The following is a 21257-nucleotide window of genomic DNA, read 5'->3' as shown; positions in this document are numbered from 1 at the left end:
TTCTTCCATATCAGCAGTGGGGCACCCAATGCTGACTAGTAGATAGTTCGGTGGGAATGATTTGATCCGTTCGTTAAGCTTTGGCTGATGGCGCCTTCTCTCTATTAATTTCTCCCTCTATCATGCTAAATTAGTAGCTGCACGACCGAGATATCGTGGGTGCCTGAACTGGATTCCCTCGGAACACCCGGATTGGTTAGGGCATGGAAGTGGCGATAGCATGAAGTTTTCTCCGGTTGTGCAATCATGCCCCCCTTTCCAACCCTGTAGAATCAACCGATTGAATGACCAACCAACTCAATCATGCCAACGCACTAACCATGGTACAGCCCAAAGCCAAGGGGGAATCCAAATGTCGGCAATTTGACCACGAGGCTGCTGATAAGCCACTAACTCTGTTAGCCTCGCTTTTAGCTCGACCCGAAGCTTCCGAGGCCCCATTCACTCTCCGAACATTTTTGCCTGCCTGCCACCATTAGCAGTCAAACATGAATTCAATACCATCGATAGTCTTGATTATCTTGCTATGGTGAGAATTGTTGGTTTACTGATGGTGATAACCCCATATGATGATATGATTCACGCGGAGAAGATTCGATTCGAACCGAACCGAACCGAACCCACAATTCGTTTGCCTTTTTCCTCAATCTCACTCTCTCTGATGACTGCCGATCGTCCCTGCACTAAGCATAGCGAACCATTTATTCATCAAGAATGGGCAGGGATGATCAGTCCTCATTAGGGTCTATTTCAGCTCTCTCTATTTCCGGTTCCGGTAGTTGACGAGATCTATCTAATTCTAATTATGTGATTTTCCCATCGTTGAAGAATGATCCACTCTGTGATCGATCTGGTGTCGATGCCGGAATTTCATCGGAATTTGACTTTTCTCTAAATCTTGTGGCTGAGATAGTGTTTGTTTGACGGGTGGAGATGTCTTAATCCCACATTAAGTTCATCACATTTATTTATTATACTCTTTCTTTGAAGGCAGGAATAATAGAAGATATTCAGAAATCTGCAAAAGTCACATCTCCCTCAATCTATCCAGCAAGAACAGGAACGTAAAGTTCTTGATCCCAGCGGAAACTTCCAGTCTTCCCAGGTGTCGGTACACCTTGGCCTCTAAACCCTTCAGTGTCTTTTCGGTGAGCTGCAGAATCTTCTGATCACGCATTTCATCCAAGATCAGTTGCTTCAGATCAGCTGGCAGCTTGTTATTCCTTGCTCGTTCTTGCTGGGTATTCTCGATCAGTGCCGCGTTCGGCGACTGTGTCAGAAGGTGGATCAATGGAAGCGACAATTTGCCTTCGTCGAGATCCTGAGCGAAACCCTTTTGCTCTTGATACTATAATAACAGTCATATGTCGTTAGAAGGATGGTTTTTTAGATTTGCGTGTTGAATATTTACCTTGGTTGATGCCAGATTGATATAGTCGTCTCGAGCTTGGAAATACTGACCCAGTACGATCATAAGATCGTTCAGGTCAGTCTGCTTGATAGCTCTGCTAATTTGTTAGTACCACCATGTCTGCAGGGGGTATTCCTCCACTCACCCGGCTGAAAACGACCCTTGGATAGATAATAGATTACTCGCGAGGCAAAACAGTGCGCCGGTTTCTGTAAACTCCTCATCAGTATCAGCTCGGGATGTGATTGTGGCTGTACAGAAACTTACTCAACCGGTTCATTTCCAGGTATTCTGCAATCGAAGGACGATACCCAGAACGTGTCCAATAGAGGTCCATCGCTTGTCCAACATGAAGGTTGCGCAGCTCGTCTACCTCGGCCAGCTAGCATATAATAATCATCATTCTGGGTAGAGTCTTACCGAAGAATAAGTGTGCGCTGTCTGGCTTCATTAGTGGGACAAACTTCTCGAATGCAAGTGTAAGTGCATGTGTTGCAGCATTGATAGTCTGCGGTACCCCAAAGACGCGATAAGCAGTTGGCCGACCGCGCCTGAGCTCGGAGCTGTCTTGGATATCGTCAAGCAGAAGCGACGACTCGTGCAGATGTCCGATCAAGTCTTCCACCTGAGTTGCTGCCGATTCCGGTGCGTTGAGCCATAGATTCAACGCTTGGATGATGGTGCCTCTTATGTTCTTCGATGGTACGCTCCGAAGATAATCAATCGGCTGATGAAGTACCTGTTCGGGAAAAGTGTCAGCTTCCCTGTTTGTTCGCGATAATGAATCAAAAGACATTCTCTTAGGCGACAAACCTTATAGTATGGGTTATCTGTCATTGCCTGCAGACTCTCAGTGGATTCCAGGATTTGATTTTTCTCTGCCCCTCAAAGATTGGGTGTTCAAAAAGGTAGCACAGGTTGCTGTGGCCTCATCGTAATCGAATAACTTAGCAGGCGGCAGTTGTAGCAATTCGGCCCATCGATGGAAGCGATCAGCAATAGCATGCCAGTACCAGTTTCCAGACAACCCTAAGCCAACCATTTCCAGGAAATAAATAATATCGCCTGACTTGGGTGTCACCGGATCCATGTTGGCCAGGTACTCGGCCTTTTTGGCAATGAACTCTCTTTCCAAGGGCAATATCTTGTCTTTCAGCAGGATTTCTTTTGCCTGCGACACAGTCAAGTTCAATGTTTTCATCAAGTACCAGACAGAGTTTGGTGTTGCGATAGCCGTATCCGTATCTGTGTCGGGCTCCAGAATTACCTCCCTATTGAAGCTATACAGGTCATTAACCAGCGCCGCCGCCGCAGTCGCAGGCGACCAAACTTCTTTCAACGCGTGTATGTCACTCTGCGTCAGGTCCAGTTCGCAGCAGTAGATAATCGACATTATATTGAGCCTGGTTCAGTCTCAGTAATGTATCTTCCCGTAGTGAGGCTTATGGTAGGTGTCTAGCAAACATACTCTGCCCCATAATCGTCGGCCCGATACTGCACCAAGTCGTCCCATGTTCCTGAGGTCGCGCGAGTCGATCGTTCCGTAAACTCGGGATAAATCGTTGATGGCTCGAAGAATGAGGTTTCCGCGTTTTCTGTCGATTTCGAGAAGACGCAAGAACACTTCGGATTGGATCTGTTTCATTGCGCTGATTCGAACGCTACTCGTCGTTCCTTTGCGCACTTCCCATCCAATAGAGTCTGCTGATTGCTCTTCGCCAGTCTGGTTAAGAATTAGCGAAAGCTTCTTTTATATATAATTCAGCGATTCGGTGCTATTTTGTTCAACGTCTAACCATACCTTGGCACTTCCTGGGGCAGTGAGAACGTCTGTCGCATCAAGATCTCAGTTAGTACCTATGCTCATGAAAGAGTAGGATCTCAGAAAGATCTCTAACCATCATAAGCGAAGAAATACTCAATGAGCTTGGCAAAGATCTCAACACGATCTTGTTTAGTTTCCGGAGGAAAGAAGACAGTGACAGGGCCCTGCGGCGAAGTTGCACCACAGTACGCAAATCCGACCTCTTCCTGTCACTGCTGCTGGAACTTGAGGACCGCTTTCTCTACCAGAGGACTGTACTTGCTTTTACGAACAGGAAGGGTAGTTGCACATACACGAGCAACTTCCTCCCTGTCAACGAGCTCAGAATGAATAAATGAAATATCGACTGGTGACATTGTCTGAAGTATAACAGTCTGTTTTGGCAACGAACTAGTTTATGTGTGAGATGATGAGCAACGGTATCCATGACACCAGGCCCTCCAGGACGGTGTACTGCTTATATACCCTATGAGCTGGTAATCGAGGAGCATAACCTTGTAGTTTCTCTCGAAATACACCGTTCATGATACTCCGTACTCCACCACAGTACATATTCGGCGGCTATTCTTCCCCTAACTTTCAGGGGATTGAAGGACCCTCAAGAGAAAGATTCCCAGACGTGGAAACGCGCATTGGCTAGTGTCAGCCGATATACGTCCAGAACGGTAGGAAACGTGGCTATTGACAGTAATAGTCTCAAATGATGTTGCCTACTAGTAGCCACCATCTCTTTTTAGTCCATGGGTGGTCATTGCATGAAACCAAGTGTCTGTGCATGCCGCATTGGGGTCGCGGTATTTTTAAGTCTAATATATTAGACGGTTGGAAAAGCAAATAACATCAATATTAAACTTAGACGTAACTCAACCACAAAAAGTAAACATGACAACGGAAGAAGGAATCTACTCATCTGAAGATTACAGACAAACGTCAGAGCTTCCCCATGTATGAGGATGGTTTCATTATAATTTGTTTTGAGACACATGTCTCTTGCATTCCTGTGAATGAAGATAACAAGTCCAGTGATTATGGTGAAAGGATCAAGCTGAACTCAAATCAGGCTTTCCTCACCTGTTCAAGTTGCAATTATGAAGGTGACTGCTTATCGAACAGTCAGGCGATCGACACACCGGGCAGGATGCATTTCAGAAAAAAGAAAGAAAATTGACATTAAAGCAACGCTCTGACTTACCAGAAAGAGATATCAGATATGAGCGGTGAAACCTATTGGGAGCCAATGAAGCATGTCTTCGTGAAAGCTACTAATGTTCGGAGGGTGTGACCGTAACACCTGAGTCAATGCAAGAACAGGATGTTCATGCTTGGATATGGTATATCAACCTCCCCGGAGATTACTTCCGTATATTTTGTGATGCAAGATCTACCAGCTTTTGAGGGCTCCTATAGGTGATGGCTTGTTCTTTTGTAAAACTCTATCGTAAAGGAGTAAGCTGCAAGCTGAAGTATTTGCCGAATACAACTACATATTGAATCATATGATTATATCGTGGTGGCTTTGGGGGATACCTATTCTATTCATTTCACAAATCATCGATATTGATGTACTAATTGTATGCGATGATCATTTCGGGATGTGGTTTTATTGAGTCAAAAGCCTGCAGACTCCGGCTCTCAACAATTCATATCCGTCATGCTACGAACCTAACCATTTAGGTTCACACGGAACCTTTCCTCGCTTCAGTCATCAGGATTGTCATTTGAGTAATTGCTACCAGTACCACCGAGATCTTCACTAGGGGCCCGGTCAATCCGGGATCACACCTATGGCTTCGTCAAAGTATTTCACGCATTCCTGGTCTGTTCGGTGCTACAATACAATATCGCGTAGATAGTAAACACGGCTATAGTATATGCTCATTCAGAATAATCCATCCGCAATTTGAGTGAGCTTGGCTGATCAGTGCTTGTGGCCATGAAGCATGAAAAGGTTTTTTCATGGTGGGCGATCCTCCCAGCAGAATGGGCATTCTTGCCCTTTTTCTCCTACTGATCTGCGGTTCTCAACTGGATCCGTTACACATGAAAGTCAGCTGGAACTATCTATCACTCCTTCCATCCCTCAATGAGGGCCTTAGTCGATAGATTCTCCAGTTTTACGAAGAGTAGCGACCAAACCGCGTTCCTGGATGACGTCGATCCAACAACACCCCTCTCAATGCAATATAGCGATGATTGTTCCAGGACGCAAGCCCAGGAGGTTTGTTCATCATACTGTTTACTAGGAGGTTCATCGCCGGTGATCAAGGTATTGTCGGGGACTGATATCATGAGGCAAGCTCTGTGATGAGTGCAGAATCGGGCAAACCTCTACAAAGAGTTCCCAGGGGAAATCTGAATCTCATGCCAGAATTTCATCTAGCGGTTTATTTAGATCTACTCTGAAGCATTTCTTTCTCGTCATCTACACAAACACCTGTCTTCGTTACAGCAGCCTTGATTTTTGGCTAGACTCAGGACGGAAAATGAAAGTATGTAGTTCAAATATACTACTGTAGTAAATAGATACTCATTATGATGATGGTTGGTGTTGTAAGAGATAGTGGAGGATCAGGTGATGCCTGGCTACACTGAATGTCGCAACAATTGATATTCTTGGAGATGCAGAAACATGCTCCCCGGTTATTCAGCATTTTTTCTTTCTCTCCAATACCATCTCCACCTCAAGAAAATACAACAGACTATTCCCCAACAGTACTAGCTACCCACAATATCTGTCTGCCTACCACCAAAACAAATGACATCACACCAACCCTCCCCTCCCACCTTCCAAATCTAAAAATACCCCAAGGCTGTGTGCCCACTAAACCCAACACAGTAAAGCGTATGAAAAGGACCCCTGAACCCCCGCGCCACAACCGGGCGGTGCCGCATATATTCGACAACCACAACAGCCTTATATGCTTGCTTACCACTCAGCAAATAACCATCAATCGTTATCATTCCTTTCATTATCCTTCCCTCTCATCCTCATATTCGATATTCAATACTTCATATCCCATAATGTCCACCTACACCATCGCCAGCGGCGACTCATTATGGAAAATCTCCCAAGACCACGGCGTCACTCTCGACGCCCTCAGAGCAGCCAACCCGCAGATCACCAACCCAGATCTTATCTATCCGGGGCAGCAGCTGAATATCCCGGGGTCTGATCAGCCTCAGCCTCCTCCTCCGGAGAGTCGTGGAATTCCCGGCGATGGCGCTAGCCATTTCTCACCTTCCGATCCTCCTATCCACCTTGCTGTCTGTCCTCCGGGCCCGCCGGTTGTTCCAAGCGCTGCTGCTGGAGGAGCACCGCCCGCGGTTCCCCCACGTCCTCCGATGGCCCGTCCCCCGCCTCCGTGGATTAATGTCGGGAGACCGGGGTATAAGACTGTCGGGTATTTTACTAATTGGGTAAGCAACACATCTTCCCTTACAATATTTCTCTGGGTATCAATAAGTGTGATATGAAACTAATGGATTGTGGCAGGGCGTCTACGGCCGCAATTACCAACCTCAGGATATTCCTGCGGAGTATATTACCCATATTCTCTGTACGTGCCCATTGTACTCTCTATTCAACCTTGTTCTTGTTCTAACATCATTAGACTCCTTCGCCAACATCCGCCCGACTGGCGAAGTGTACGTCCCTTCCCCAGCCTTCCAAAACAGTCTCTTAATTAACATTTGTATCGTGTAGCTTCCTAACAGACACCTACTCCGACCTCGAAAAGCACTACCCCAACGACAGCTGGTCCGAGCCCGGCACCAACGCCTACGGGTGCATCAAGCAACTCTACCTCCTGAAACAACAACACCGCCACCTCAAAACTCTCCTCTCCATTGGTGGCTGGACCTACAGTCCCAACTTCGCCGCGCCAGCATCCACCCCCCGCGGGCGCGAAACCTTCGCCCGGAGCGCCGTGCACCTCCTCGCGGACCTGGGCTTCGACGGCATCGACATCGATTGGGAGTATCCGGCCGATGCATCGCAGGCAAAGGACTTTGTTATTCTACTGAAGGATGTCAGGCGCGTGCTGGACGAGTACTCCGCTACCCACCTCGGTGGGAAAAGGCTGTTACTGACGATCGCGGCGCCATGCGGGCCGGATAATATCCGGAAACTGCGGATCGGCGATATGGACCCGTACTTGGATTTCTGGAATCTGATGTGTTATGATTTCAGTGGGAGTTGGGATAAGAACTCCGGGCATATGGCGAATGTGTTCCATTCGGGGAGGGGAGAGATTACCCCATTTTGTGCGGATGGGGCGGTGACGATGTATTTGAACGGTGGGGTGAGGGATCCGAGGAAGATTATTTTTGGGTTGCCGCTGTATGGGAGGGCTTTTGAGGGGACGGATGGGCCTGGAGGTGGGTTCCAGGGGGTTGGGGAGGGGAGTTGGGAGAATGGAGTGTGGGATTACAAGGATTTGCCGTTGAAGGGGAGTAGGGAAGTGGTGGATCCGAGGTTGATGGCTAGTTGGTGTCATGATCCGGTTAATAGGAAGATGGTCAGTTATGATACACCGGAGGTGGCGGCTATGAAGACGGATTATGTTGCTAACAGGCATTTGGGAGGGGCTATGTGGTGGGAGTTGAGTGGGGACCATCATGTCTCGCATGAGAGGAGCTTGGTCAGGGGGACTGCGGAGAGGTTGGGCAGGTTGGGTGGGTTGGATGGAACGGAGAATACGTTGTATTATCCGCTGAGTCGGTTTGAAAATCTGAGGAGAGGGTGTGTTTGATTCAGTCTATTTGTATTGTGTGAACAGTCTGGTATATTGATATCACAAACGAGTCTTCTGTGGTTTGCTCTTCAGTATCCTAGAAAAGTGCTGCCAGATCGTCTCTCCGTCTAATGCACATGTGAATGCTATCAGCCCGTCTGGTCGGATCACCACTAGCATTCCTTTGCGTGGATCCAGTTTATAGGCGTAGTGTGCTATCCCTCTCGCGTCGAAGTAGGTATCGCCAAATCCTGTCATCCCGAGCACCTCGTACGGCGAGCAGCCGGCTGAGCCGCACACTGTTAACCAGGAAATGGCCGGGTGCCTTGAAAGCTCCGGGTGGCTATCCAAGTACTCCCGAAGAGGAACCAAATCCAATTTCGATGTCTTGATATCACCGCCTGTAAAGACTATCGCATGAAACCGGCACCGGTTCCGCAGAATTTGGTGCATCCGCACAGACTGGAATGTCCCTGGCGCGGTCAACTCGGTATCCGGAGCCCGGGTCCCTGGTTGAACCCCCACAGCCGCCTCGGTGGCTGACTCCCAGGGTTGATTGATCACGTTGGCCTCGTAGGATATACCGAGACCTGTGTTGAATGGTGCAGCATTGTTGAATATTTCTCCGAGGAGAACGTTCGGGTCCGCGTTCGGGTCACCATCGTACCAAGCCGGCCATTTATGCGTCATCAATAAAGAGATATCTTTGTCGTAGTTGAGTAACCTCTGCACTGCAGACTGGCGCTCCGTTGTGTAGGTGTCCAAGACCTCCGGATGAGATAGCCCTTGCACCTCCAAAGCCAGCTTCCAGGCAAGGTTCACGGCGTCGTGAATACCAGTGTTCAGGCCTTGAGCGGCGCCGCTGCTGTGGGTATGGGCTGCATCACCGCAAATGAAGACACGATTGTTGTGTGTTGCAAAAGTTCGAGCCATGCGCTGGCCAATTTTGTATCTTGACGATTCATTAGTCAGATGTCTAGTGGCCTGCGTGGGTTGCTTACAATGTCCACCAGTGTACCTCTTTGAACTTTAAACTGAAGGGCCACAAGCACGCAATTGCTTCGTTCACAGCAACTTCTTCAGTTACCCCTTCTGGATATTTAGCTGCTATCTCGGGTGTGTATGCGTAGCCAATGCGGGTAGCGCCGTGGTCAAGAGGGGCCCAGAGAACATTCCCATGTGTTGTTGTTTCGATGGCCCTGTTTGCAGATCAGATCGTGTCAAGATCACTCATTTAAGATCTAGCTTACCCATAAGCCCGATTGATGGGCATGTTGGTCTCAACTAAACCATCAATGCGAATCCACTGATCTTCTGATGAATCACCATCGAAAGGAATATTGGCATATCTGCGAACAAGGCTATGGCCACCGTCTGCCCCAACAAGGTATTTACTAGTACTCAGTCAGTATTATGCTTCTGTGAGTAGCCTTTCGTGCAGAAGGCATACCTTTTGGCTGTTATCATACCACCAGATCCTGAGCAATGCACCGTCACTGGATACTCACTATCGTCCAGACCGATTTCAAAGCCGACACACTCCATAGAACCATGATAAGTCACCTTTCTCCTATCCAACCTCGCCCTCAATATATCCTCCGTATACATTTGTCTCAGTACAAGGGCAAAATCAAACACGGTGCCCTGGATATTCTCCATGAAGGTCCATACTTTTCCTGGAAACCTACCCAGTTGGTTAATCGTAGTATTGAGCGAAGTTAGAGATATACTTGCTGTCTTACTCCATCTTTGTACGTCACACTACTTCTGCAAGCAAACCCCTGTTGAAGCATAGAATCGACCAAGTCCAATTGATCGAGGAGCTCCAACGTCCGCGGAAACAGTGTAATGGCACGGCCGTAGCGGCCCTCCGGAGTATTTTTGTCTTGCTTTTCCACAAGGCAGACTGAAAGGTCAAAGCGGGTGAGTTGGTAGGCGAGGAGGAGGCCAACGGGGCCGCCGCCGATGATGGTTACATCGTAGGTCTCAGGGGAGGGCATTTTGCTGCTAGATAGTGCAATTGGTGTAAGGAGTCTGACAGGGCTCTGAGATGGTTGGTATCATGTTGCTTGGTACGGAGTCAACTGGTGGTGGCAATTTAGACGATCGACGCTTCGTGAGGGGTAAGATAGGATAAGAGTCCGGGGAGGGGTTGATAACAGGAGCATGACTAAGGGCGCCAAAGTCTGTACCGCGGGTCATCAGCGACTTAAATCTGATCCCCTCTTTGTATGTTAGATGTTGGCCCGGTAACTGATCAGTGGCGCAAAAGCTTTCCGATGCAGTTCTGAACAAACGGCTAAGCTTTGCTCAGTCTCTTGAAGGGACTTTTCATTCAGCCAAGGCCTGAGAAAGCAATGGGACGAGTGAGGTCTGCTTGAACACCACAATCGAAAGCCATCATTGGACAGTCTAATGCCATATTATAGGTCAACAGATAGGTTTATACGCTCAAGTAAAACACCGTCTTAGAGCTTGATGACTGCAGTGCTGTCAGCTCCGTCTTTGTGCGCCTGTCCGAGCCAACGCTCAAATCAAAAGCCAGTCACGGCCCAAGTGACCAATTGAGAATATCCAGTGTGAAGGTTCTGCACCGTCGCATCGCTGCCAGCGGTCTTCTATAATCTTGGAAGCATTAATCACATTCACGCACTTGGTCTGCTCCCAGAAACTTTCCATATAAGTCCGCACAGAGTCTCTTTGCTCCTGTCGTCGGCATTCAAGACCAGCAATTATTATGGGCCAGAGGATGCATTTGTACAAGGACTCATTGTTCTGCAGGCTTTCAATCGTGGCAAGCAACTCCTGGAGCAGGTCCTCCAGTGGTAAACACTCCTTAGTGAGAGCGCCAAGGACGCGTTTTCCATATATTAGAGCTCCTATCTTGTATGATTGCGCCAATGTGCAAAGAGAGCTTGTATCTCTTGGAGGGGTGGTGCCCAGATATGGTAGCGACGAAGCCCATACGGTACAGTCGAATTGCTGGATGAAGTTTACCATCGATATAGTATCCTCAATGAAGTAGCTCCAGGTGGAGTCATCATGGCATTCGGAGCTGGCAATTGTGTCTCTTCGTGCAGAGAGATACCGTATAGCGTCCAGTAGGTATTCTGGACATCCAAGGAATGACTGCTCGACGGTCTCTTGGAATTGTGGGCCCCCAAGCAAATCATACTGTGACAATAACTTTGGGCGTACAAAGGTTCCACCCAAGGTTTCGATGCTAAAGTAAGATGATCGTCAGTCACAGAATTCAACACCCAGAGTGCTCCTTGCTTACGAGTAAATCTGACTAGCAAGAAAATTACGCAGATCCTCTATCGTTTGTCCGGAATTGTGTCTGGAAACAGCCTGCGAGTCAGGTGTACTGGGTTCCAACAATCTTTTGGCACCTTCTAGGTGGACATTCCATCGATCACTTCCAGACTCCAGAAGATCGAGAAATACTAGGAGGAATATGCTTGCCACTGTCTCATCCCTGTTCCGTGATTTCGCATCACCCAGGGCCTGTGCAATCCCTTGTATGGCTTGATATTTGAAGCGAAGCGCGTCAGAGTTTGCAATCTTTTGATCGGAAGATGCATTGACAGTGAGATCACGGAACAAGCAATGTCGATTCACCCTGTGTCGCGCTGCAAGAGCCAGTACGGACTTGAGCAGCGTGCGGTCAAGCAGCGCAAGTGACATTAGGGCCCTAAGAGGATTCCTATCGCTGTCGTAAACGATGAAGAGTCCACATATGCTTTCATTATCTGAGGCAGCGTTAGACAAGTCTGTGCACAGCCTAACAAGATGACTCACAGTAATCCAAGTAGTACCTGGAGACTGCGTCCAGGTCAGATATGGCAAAATCGCCTATAGTCGGTGGTATGCTGATTACAGGTTCCGATGGGGTGACTAATCCGATATGAGCGATTTATTGATATTCAATAGGGTATGCAGCAGCTATACTTACCCTGACTTTCGGGAGACCGCACAACGGAAAGAGCAGACTCACTCGCCGATGCAAGACTGTCTTCACTTGAGTCTGACTCTTTTCGAGGTTTTGCTTTTTTAGCTGGACTAGCTGATTTGGTTGCCAATGATACGCCCCGCAGCTTCCCCCGTATCGCTAGGCCTTCAACCCATCTCAGAGGTCTAGAAGCAAAGCATTGATAGCCACTTGTCGCGCACTTAACGCAAGGAGATTGAGACTGGTCGCAGCGAATGCGCCGGCGTCGACATGTGTAGCACGGCTCCTCCATTCTCGTTGGACGTACAGTCTATAGTAGGCTGCGTAGCGACGCTGTCTTTACTGCGTGGCGAGATCCCCTCATCGAATGCCAGTCCAGCAATTTTGATGCCCAACGCACAGAAAGGCCGTGATCTGCAATGGACATAAAATTTGAGACATGTAGAGTCTGTAGACAATAAAGTTCGTTGATGGTGTCTGATAGGACAGAGCGGGGATGAAAGATGGAGGAAGATGCAGCGAGGCCGGGAGTAACTCTGTGGGGGAGATTCAAGGTCTGGCCGCCAAACTATTTCCGCCACCCAATCAAAGCACGATCCGCGCCCCCTGAACTGACCGGTCAACCAAAATTTACGGCATGGCAGACACTCTTTTCATTCCTACCTTGCATTCTACATTTTTCATGTCGCTCTATGCGCGATAAGCAAGATGTGACCGACTATATAGTTCTGCGTAAGCCCCTCCGTTGTTCTAGCCCGGTGTCGGTTCATCACCCTTCTCTCCCTTCTACACCCATACTAGTACAGTAGGCTAAATATCTCGCCAAGACACATACTAATCCAACACAATGGCACCAGTTGACGAGAAACCAGTCTCTCTCTGCAAGTCCGAGTCTCACGATACTCTGGAGGTCTCCTTGCTAAAATACATCTACTCTCACCCCTCCTTGCCCCAAATCCGCGGCAATCCGTCCGCCCTACTCGCTCTCATCGACGAGTTCGCTGCAAAGCAAGCCTTCTTTATCAGCCTTGGCCCAGACAAAGCCAAGAAGCTTTCGACGCTCTTCGCAGATGAAAAGCCAAAGGTTGTCGTTGAGCTCGGCACCTATGTCGGCTACTCCGCAATCATGTTCGCAGACGCCATGCGGCAAGCCGCTGGTGGATCCTCGACAGGCCTCCGCTTGTGGAGTCTGGAAGCCGATCCCCTCATTGCATCTATCGCCATGAACTTTATCGAATTGGCGGGTCTCAGCGATATTGCCAAAGTGGTTGTCGGTCCGGCGGATGACTCGCTCAAGCGCCTAAGTGCGGAAGGGAAGCTACCTAGTGTTGATCTCATGTTCATTGATCATATCAAGGATCTTTATGTACCTGATCTGGAGCTGTCGGAACGGCTTGGGTTCCTTCGCCCCGGCTCTTTGGTACTCGCGGATAATGTGGTGCATCCTGGTGCGCCGGCTTACCGGGAGTTTGTCCGTGGGAGCTCGAAGTATGAAAGCTGGGGGATGAAATGTCTTCTTTTCCCAGAAGATATAGTTGTAGGTGTCTCCCTGTCGTTATTGCGTGAATGTATGCGCTAATTAATTATATGCATCAGGACGAGATTGAAATCAGCAGAGTGAAATAAGATGCAGTCTGTTTCAATCATGACATCTAGAATACGAGGTTATTATATGATCGCATTATAACTTCCACCATCTTAAATGTGCTAGACAACTGCTGCGGTTATATAGTAATTTTGACTAAGACAGTGCTAATCTTCAGCACTATATGCATGGCGCCCCACATATCAGATACTATCTAATCTCTGCCCACTAATTCGTACACACAATCTATACTCCTACTTCTGCGCATCCTTCATCTCCCCCCTCTCCCTCACCATCTGCGCAACGCCCTTCCCAACATCCGTCTCCAACGCCTCAAACCCACTAACCACTCCCTCACGATCCCCCTTCCCCATCTCCTGACTCATCTTGAACTTCCCCTGCAACCGCTCAATCCTAATCTCAATGCCAATAATATTCTTCTTCAAAATCTCCACATACGACACCGGCGCATCCGACACCTTCCACGGCCCCGGCCGCCCCTCCGTGCCCGTATACCCCATAATAGACCCCTCACTTTGTTTAGTCAAATCTTCCACGGCTTTCTGTAAGAACGCTCCCGTCTCCTCGGATTTCGAATCACAGTAAACCCGGATCTTGCCGTACGCTTGCGCAGCGGCATAGTTCCACGTCGGGACGACCTTCCCCGTGGCAGGCTTCGTCTCCGTGTAGAACTTTGGTGTGACATAGTGGTGGTGTTCGGAGGTGAAGAGGACGAGGACTTCGTCTTCCAGTTCTAGAGAGTTGGGGTTGTTGCCGGGTTGTTGCTGTTGCGCTGCTAGTGCTTCCATTAGGGCCTTGGCTTGGGGGTTTTGCTTGGCCATGTGGCCGCGGAGGGTGCCATTGGGGATTGTGCTGTCTGCTGAGTCTTCTATTTCGGGGAGATCGAGGATAAAGGGTATGTGGCTTGATTGGAGGAGAGGGTAGAGAGGGGATTTGATTGCTGTGGTGAGGATGCCGAGGGGGTTTTGGCGGATGAGTTGGTGGAGGGCTGGGATGTGGGATTCGGCGTGGATGGCGCGGAGATACATTGTGGGCGTGAAATGCGATCCTGTTTGATGAGTTTAAGTATGGGTGTATTTTGGAAAGACTTCAAGTGAAGTAGAGAGGATAAGCGTTTTTATATTGTTATCTACTGTAAGTAGTTCACGAGTCTATCGGCCGACGAGTCATACTTTTGTCTGTGTCATCGTATCGGACAGTGTGCTGATTGGACAGGATCGCCGAGTAATAAATTCATTTAGTGCTATTTCTATTATGTAAGTGGCACAACTGGTGGGTTAAACCACTATAGAGCTGTACTACTAGATAGGTGTAGACCCCTCTTGGCTTCTGCGGAAAACATCATTACTATCTCCTCGGAATACTGGAGTCGATGAGCAATCTGGTGGATACCAGTACGTGCCTGAGCATTGCGGTACGTGGTCAGTAGCCACCAAGTGACGGATCAAGAATCTTTATCATCAGATTTTGATGTCCGTTCCCACACGTGCAAGTCGTTTCAAAGCCATTTGGCCAAAATCTCTGGCATTAGATTCTAGAATGTATGTGGAAAATATCTGTGATAGTGCAACTCAGGCCAGTTCGGGATGGTGGCGGGGCCACCTCTCCCGAACCAATGAAAGAGATTTTCCTCTCCAAATCTTTGCCCGTTTAGGAACTTGAAGGGAGTGGGGCGGGGTCTCCGCCAGAGAAAGATGAAGTATAGAGAAGAACCTGAAGGCAATCGACTCACTCTGTGTGTATATAAGGGAGTCATTTCACGTCTTCGAGTGATTTTTGTTGAATATATCTTCAGTTTAAATTACTGTCAGACTTGACATTCCAAAAATATATTCAGCAGGCGACTCGAGCAATGACTCCCTCTAACCTTCACCATCCCTCGACTCGAGCACTACATGCAGACGACCACCTTAACCGGGTGACAGACGTCGCACCCCCAATTCATCTGTCTACAACTTTCAGATTTCCCGACAACCCAGATGATTTGATCCCGTCCGTTGACCCTGTGGTATGTTTGCCAATCGGCCAATGCGCATTCCCAAATGTAATGATGACCCCCACAACTAACAGTCTTATCAGGAAGAGTTCGACGGCAAAAACTACATTTACTCCAGAGAGTTCGCCCCCAACGCAACTCGATTCGAAGCTGTCGTTTCATCACTTCTCAACGGCCGGGTTGTGAGCTACTCGACCGGTCTCGCTGCCCTCCAGGCCGCCCTCGTCCTCTTGAACCCCCGTCGCATCTCGGTCGGTGAAGGCTATCACGGCAGTCATGAGGTCATCTCTGTTATCTCCAGATTGTCCGGGCTGCAGAAGCTACCACTCGATTGCCCGGCTGATGAGCTTGACAAAGGCGATGTCATCCTCCTGGAAACCCCCGTCAATCCGCTAGGAACTTCTTTCAGTATTGATGAGTTCGCTAAGAAGGCCCATTCCAGAGGTGCTTATTTGGTGGTTGATAGCACCTTTGGCCCTCCTGGTCTTCAGGACCCCTTCCGGTGGGGCGCTGATCTTGTTCTTCATTCGGGATCTAAGTACCTCGGCGGCCATAGTGACCTTCTATGTGGTGTACTCGCTACTCAGCGCAGAGACTGGGAGAAGCAGCTACTGGAAGATAGAGTCGCATTGGGCAATGTCATTGGCAACCTGGAGGCATGGCTCGGGCTCCGCAGTCTACGCACCCTCGAGGTTCGTGTCCAACGAGCGAGTCAGGGCTGCGGGAGTCTAGTTGCCTGGCTTAATCAGGCTTTGACTGCCCCCTCAGCTGCTGCTGGAAGCGAAGAACAGGTAGTTCAGTCTGTCGTGAAGAAAATATACCATACCAGCCTGCAGGAGGAGCCCTGGGTCAAAGAGCAGATGCCTAATGGATTCGGCCCTGTCTTCTCAATTGTCCTCCAGAGTGAAAAATTTGCGCAACGACTACCTAGCAAGTTGGCTTTCTTCCAGCACGCCACGAGTCTGGGCGGTGTTGAGTCTTTGATCGAATGGCGTGCGTTATCGGATTCCCGGGTGGACAGGAAGTTGCTGCGACTGAGTATTGGGTTGGAGAATTGGGTAGATTTGAAGAATGATTTGCTGGAGGGGTTCAAGGCTGTCCTGCAGGAGTAAATATGCACAAAGGATGAAAAGTATATAGAAACATTTTTGTTGGAGACACTAGTCAGTTAATGTAAGCACTATGACGGAAAGTGCAATTGAGGTATTAAACCTAAAAAAAAACTCAAGAGAAGGCCTTTGCGCTGGTATGGTCACTGTATAAAGGCAAGGGTATAAACCAACGTCGACTTCCCCAGTGATTGGAAGCAGCTGCAAAGCTAGTGGTCTCCTGCCTTGGTCTCGGTAATTAGTTAGTCTACTGTTGGTGGGAACATGACGTCGTTGGGTTCTTCTGTTCTCCGCAGAATCGGCATGACGCCGATAGTTTCAATATTTTCGCATGGTCGCAAAATGCATCCAACCTGAGACCAAATGAGACTTCAGGAGTTGATGTATCGAGTACCATGTTCCAGGGGGGGCGACAGGGATGAGTCGATGTTTGACTCTCGAATCCGCCAGACCAGGTGAGCAACTGCCCGGATAGGCAAGTCTATCTGGTGACTAAGCCAGACCCTTGTTTGGGGGGGAAACAGGTAAATTACCGTGTTGTCACGCAGTATACTACTTAACACATCCATCATACCTCATGGGGATGGATACTATGAAAGACAATGTCGGTGATCATCACGAAGATGACTGGAAAGGGATGGAGGCTCACCGTAAAAATCGACTTCTCTCTGTCAGAAAGCCACCTGGCCCCCCCTCGCTCACAGCCGTTGTGCCGCTGTATCGAGAGATAGCCGCCGGTATCTATGGGGTACAACATACATACTTACAGTCTAACACTATAGTTAGTTACTTATTTAGTTACTATGCTTAGGTACAATCTGAATGCGGTGTTACCTTCAGCGGCATCAATCAACGCTGCGACAGATAAGTGCTGTTACTAACTGATCCCGGATTTGCTGGCAAATCCTTTCCTGAAAGTATCTTTGGTTCTCTACCTGGTTACTTTGTATGTAGCTAAAAACCGAACGCTGCATAAGAGCGAAGGCTAAACTCTTCATGGAGTTAGTTCTGCAATGGATGGAGCACCGCAAACAGGGCGGACAGACTCAAAGCGGGCCACTTTCTGGCCGGTCCAGGCTCTTTTTCTCTTTTCCCTGGCATCCAAATTTAGCAACTTTTAGGGACCGTCAAAACGAGGGAAAACAATCCCCCATACCTTCCTTCCTTACCCTTACCTGCTCAATACCTGAAATTAAATTACTTAATTTGTCGCAGGAAGGAGCAGCAGCAAAAAGTCCAGAACAAAAACCATCCACCATGGCTCTTCTTCCTTCGGTTCCTTGCAGCATCCGTTCTTTGTCTCCCTCTCTTCTTCTCTTCTCTTCCATCTCCCTTCTTTCTTACCCTGAATCCAGGGTCGTGATCGTGTCGTTCAACAGCAGGGGGGCGCAACCCCGTTCCCGCCGGGCGCATTTTCCTTATCTTAGGTTTGCACCGACGTAAACGTTGTTCCCGGCTGACCATTATTGACTTCCCACCCCCTCACTCTCACTCTTTCAACGGGTCTTCCCCCCCCCCCCCCCCCCCCCCCCTTTCCCCGGGGCCCCCCCCCCCCCCCCCCCCCCGGCAAGGCTCCTTTCCCTGAACGGCGCTTGGCCGCGCTTTTATTGCTTCAGATCTTGCTGAAGATGGCCTACAACGCCGTTTCTCAGGCCGACCACGAGGTGGCTTCCAACGCGACCGATTCGGACCATTCCCGCAGTCCATCGCCGGACTCTCAGCACAATGGTCACTTCCAGCAGTTGCCGCTGGACGCCGACCACATTGGGGCGGGCTCATACCTGCAACCCGCCAAGTCGAATGAAGACTCGGGTGTCAAGAGCTTGGGCTCTATGATCCGATCGATGACCTCAACCAGCTATGATATGGTGGAGGAAGATGACTATGAACTGCCTGCCGATCCCTCTGCGGACCAGAGTTCCAATAGTCCCCGTTACGTCCCTCCGCTAAAGACAGTCCCTCAGACTAGTTCTACGACTACCACCGCCGCTACCGATGCCCACACCCCTGAACCGGCCCTCCGGACTCCAGTCACCGATCAGCCGGTTCCTCTCAGTCATCCGACGCCCGACCTTCAATCGCTGCAAGGAGCCTACATCAATAATGTAGAGCGGCTTGAAAGGAGCGCTGAACGCATGAGCCTGAGTTCCAATATCGGAGACGAGATTCGCAGAATGGATCAGGAACAGAAGCGACGCTCTAGTTCAGCCTCCAACTCCACTCACGCCAGCAATTACGACGGCCTCAAAACAAGTCTATCGTCTCGCCACGGCTCCATACAGTCCTCTCGTTTGGCACAGGTTGCAGAACACGCCCCTGCGCGATTCTACGGCGATTCGGCCACTCGAGTTCCTGCGATGCCTTACCTTCCTCCTCCCCCGCCGCCGGCTGTGCATAGTGAGCACGACTTTGTCCAGCAGGATTACTACGACCAGGAGCTTGGGGAAGAGCTGGAACGGACATACACAGCTGCTTCTACCGATACGTATCAACAGGCTAGGGTCCTTTTCAACGACTTTGATGGCGTGCATTATGTTCCGAATGAGAGTAATCTGGGCCGACGAGTGTCGCTAACGCGACCACCCTTGGCAAGCAGATCCGAGGCATATAAGGAGCCGCAAGCAGGCGAGAATATGGTTTACTACCCTGCTCCTGTGCCAAGGATGTTGAATCTACCACCTCGTTTGTCGCAGAAGAGTGATCAGCCACGAGGCAAACGTCGTTCACAGCTCCTAGGTGTGCTCGCTGCCAAAAACCGCAAGTCCACCCAGGTAGTCGCTGGTCAGGATCAAGGCGATGGTGGCGAGTCAAGTAACCACAACCAGCCGACAAGCGTACCTCCACAACTGCGCGCGAGTATGTTTTTCGAACAACCAGCTAGAGCCGTTGATGTAGAGGTCACTCAGGCTTCTGCAGTGGCGACGCTGGACAACATTCTTGATGCTTCTACAACTGCACCTGTCAGTGCGTTCACGGGGCAATTGGACCCTAAAGGATTCAGTCAAGCAAGCCGCAAACTATCTTCGAGGGATTTGACGGAGCAGCGAAAGTCGCTGAACTCCACAAGTATGCTTGGGCTTGACCATCGCTTGTCTGATCCGGATCTCAAAGATGTGCCTCTTGGATCCGGTCACTTACACAAACAAACAGAAGGCGAGGCTGCAGATGTCCATGAAGGCACATCTTTACGGGATGATAATCAAGATGGGCTTGGCGGTCCTGATGCGCCCGAGGCCGATGGGGAAGAGCACAATCATGAAGAGCCTGACGCTGACTTCACCGGGCCCCCTAACACGCTGCTGGCCGAGCTTGAATACCGAAAGAGCGAGTTGAAACAACGACTGCGATCGGCCCCCGAAACTACGGCGTTACACTCGACTCTTCTCCAACTCGAAGCGGTTGCGCAGAAGCAGAGCGAACATCGACGTCAAAGACCAGTGACCTTGGCATGGGAAGCCCCAGATGCCCATCCCCAAGAAGTTGACGATGACGATGATGTGCCCCTGGGCATGCTGTTTCCCGAAAAGGCGAATGCGGTCAGTGAGGTGCGTCCGTTGGGACTGATGGAAAGAAGGGAGCTGGAAGAGTCCGAGCCTCTCAGTAGGCGTCGTGCCAGGCTCCGCGGTGAGCCTGCCCCGCGCAGCCCTGAGAGGCGCCCGGTCACCATGTATTCTACGGGCGCACCAGACGATCAGCCGCAAGAAGATAGTGGTGACGAAGGCGAGACTCTAGCCCAACGCTTGAAACGGCTCAAAGAGAAAGACCAGCCAAGTGCACCCGCCGATAGTGATTTTGCAAACGAGATTTTAGCGGAGATCAAACACGTGGGGGACGCTGAAGAAACCACCCAAGAGAAGGAAACGCCACCGGAAGATGAAACTCTGGCCCAACGTCGAGCTCGCCTGCAGAAGGAGGCTGAGGCTGAGGCCCGACAGAATTCCACATTGAAGATCCCCCGGTACCGAAGAAGCATGGCAGACATCCTCCACGCTCGACGTCCCACCACTGTTGGACGGCAGTCGACAATGGGCACTGCAGCGCCTCAGCCGACGCCTCAGCGCACACTGGACCATCGAATGTCTCTCCAACAGTTTCCACCGAACTATGGGCCGATGCCGGGTGCTGGGTATCCCCAATACCAGGGGCCCGCCGGCACGGTGCCATATGGCCCCGGGATGGTGCATCCCAATACCTTTTACAGTGATGCGTTACTAGGGATGAACCATCTCAGCTATGCTGTGCCGCCTAAAACGAAGATGGTCCGACCGGTCAATGAACCGGGGCAGCGGGAGATTATCGACCGCTGGCGACAGAGTATCGTCTGATTTCATCCTTTATTGCTTCCATCCTTTACATTTTTTTTTTCAGCTTCAGCATATTAGCCGATCGATATTCCATTTTCATCTGTCCGGGCAATTGGTTATCGGGTACATCTACAGGTGTTTAGCGCATCTTGCTAGCATGAGTTTGAAAGCATGAGCGATTGCGTGGTGTTAATTTCGAGTTAGATGAGCGGAACATTTCCCAGTTGTACTTATAGTAGCATGCGGGTCATCTTAGTTGCCCTGTCAGAAGTGACGATCTTTGCATATGGAAAAGAGCAAATCATGAAGCCCTCCATCCCC

At 49.7% G+C, this 21257-nt stretch overlaps 8 protein-coding genes across 8 annotated transcripts; 4 read left to right on the top strand and 4 right to left on the bottom strand.

Annotated features, from left to right (window-relative positions):
• Positions 1 to 1027: 1027 nt before the first annotated feature.
• Positions 1028 to 3592, bottom strand: BO79DRAFT_230480 (bifunctional terpene synthase/polyprenyl synthetase family protein; the record flags this gene model as incomplete). Its single annotated transcript, XM_025684098.1, has 12 exons — positions 1028 to 1348; positions 1412 to 1505; positions 1557 to 1620; positions 1679 to 1793; positions 1872 to 2150; positions 2225 to 2295; positions 2327 to 2814; position 2880; positions 2912 to 3134; positions 3213 to 3241; positions 3310 to 3436; positions 3470 to 3592. 12 exons carry the CDS (start codon positions 3590 to 3592, stop codon positions 1028 to 1030), a joined length of 1935 nt encoding a protein of 644 aa, XP_025537260.1.
• Positions 3593 to 6184: 2592 nt separating this feature from the next.
• Positions 6185 to 8042, top strand: BO79DRAFT_177249 (chitinase). The gene is made up of 4 exons (XM_025679910.1): positions 6185 to 6653; positions 6730 to 6793; positions 6848 to 6881; positions 6940 to 8042. The coding sequence occupies exons 1-4, from the start codon at positions 6258 to 6260 to the stop codon at positions 7985 to 7987; spliced, it is 1542 nt and encodes a 513-aa protein (XP_025537259.1). The 5' UTR covers positions 6185 to 6257; the 3' UTR covers positions 7988 to 8042.
• Positions 8009 to 10233, bottom strand: BO79DRAFT_36285 (2,4-dichlorophenol 6-monooxygenase). The gene is made up of 5 exons (XM_025689127.1): positions 9704 to 10233; positions 9420 to 9653; positions 9220 to 9363; positions 8971 to 9168; positions 8009 to 8921 (listed from the first exon to the last, which is right to left on the bottom strand). The coding sequence occupies exons 1-5, from the start codon at positions 9967 to 9969 to the stop codon at positions 8030 to 8032; spliced, it is 1734 nt and encodes a 577-aa protein (XP_025537258.1). The 5' UTR covers positions 9970 to 10233; the 3' UTR covers positions 8009 to 8029.
• A 218-nt stretch (positions 10234 to 10451) lies between these two features.
• Positions 10452 to 12347, bottom strand: BO79DRAFT_239136 (Zn(II)2Cys6 transcription factor). Its single transcript, XM_025684883.1, has 4 exons — positions 11925 to 12347; positions 11771 to 11866; positions 11250 to 11721; positions 10452 to 11192 (listed from the first exon to the last, which is right to left on the bottom strand). The coding sequence occupies exons 1-4, from the start codon at positions 12211 to 12213 to the stop codon at positions 10499 to 10501; spliced, it is 1551 nt and encodes a 516-aa protein (XP_025537257.1). The 5' UTR covers positions 12214 to 12347; the 3' UTR covers positions 10452 to 10498.
• Positions 12348 to 12768: 421 nt separating this feature from the next.
• Positions 12769 to 13547, top strand: BO79DRAFT_198977 (O-methyltransferase; the record flags this gene model as incomplete). The annotated part of the gene is made up of 2 exons (XM_025681389.1): positions 12769 to 13458; positions 13518 to 13547. The coding sequence occupies 2 exons, from the start codon at positions 12769 to 12771 to the stop codon at positions 13545 to 13547; spliced, it is 720 nt and encodes a 239-aa protein (XP_025537256.1).
• A 67-nt stretch (positions 13548 to 13614) lies between these two features.
• Positions 13615 to 14633, bottom strand: BO79DRAFT_210269 (FMN-binding negative transcriptional regulator). Its single transcript, XM_025682769.1, has one exon. It carries the CDS (start codon positions 14553 to 14555, stop codon positions 13761 to 13763), a length of 795 nt encoding a protein of 264 aa, XP_025537255.1. The 5' UTR covers positions 14556 to 14633; the 3' UTR covers positions 13615 to 13760.
• Positions 14634 to 15379: 746 nt separating this feature from the next.
• Positions 15380 to 16635, top strand: BO79DRAFT_289068 (putative transsulfuration enzyme family protein; the record flags this gene model as incomplete). Its single annotated transcript, XM_025688748.1, has 2 exons — positions 15380 to 15535; positions 15607 to 16635. The coding sequence occupies 2 exons, from the start codon at positions 15380 to 15382 to the stop codon at positions 16633 to 16635; spliced, it is 1185 nt and encodes a 394-aa protein (XP_025537254.1).
• A 1586-nt stretch (positions 16636 to 18221) lies between these two features.
• Positions 18222 to 21245, top strand: BO79DRAFT_210268 (uncharacterized protein). Its single transcript, XM_025682768.1, has one exon. It carries the CDS (start codon positions 18261 to 18263, stop codon positions 20955 to 20957), a length of 2697 nt encoding a protein of 898 aa, XP_025537253.1. The 5' UTR covers positions 18222 to 18260; the 3' UTR covers positions 20958 to 21245.
• Positions 21246 to 21257: the final 12 nt, after the last annotated feature.

This window comes from Aspergillus costaricaensis (assembly GCF_003184835.1).
Source record: "Aspergillus costaricaensis CBS 115574 unplaced genomic scaffold BO79scaffold_25, whole genome shotgun sequence".
NCBI classification, from domain to species: Eukaryota; Fungi; Ascomycota; class Eurotiomycetes; order Eurotiales; family Aspergillaceae; genus Aspergillus; species Aspergillus costaricensis.
This window is presented reverse-complemented; position numbering and strand designations above follow the sequence as displayed.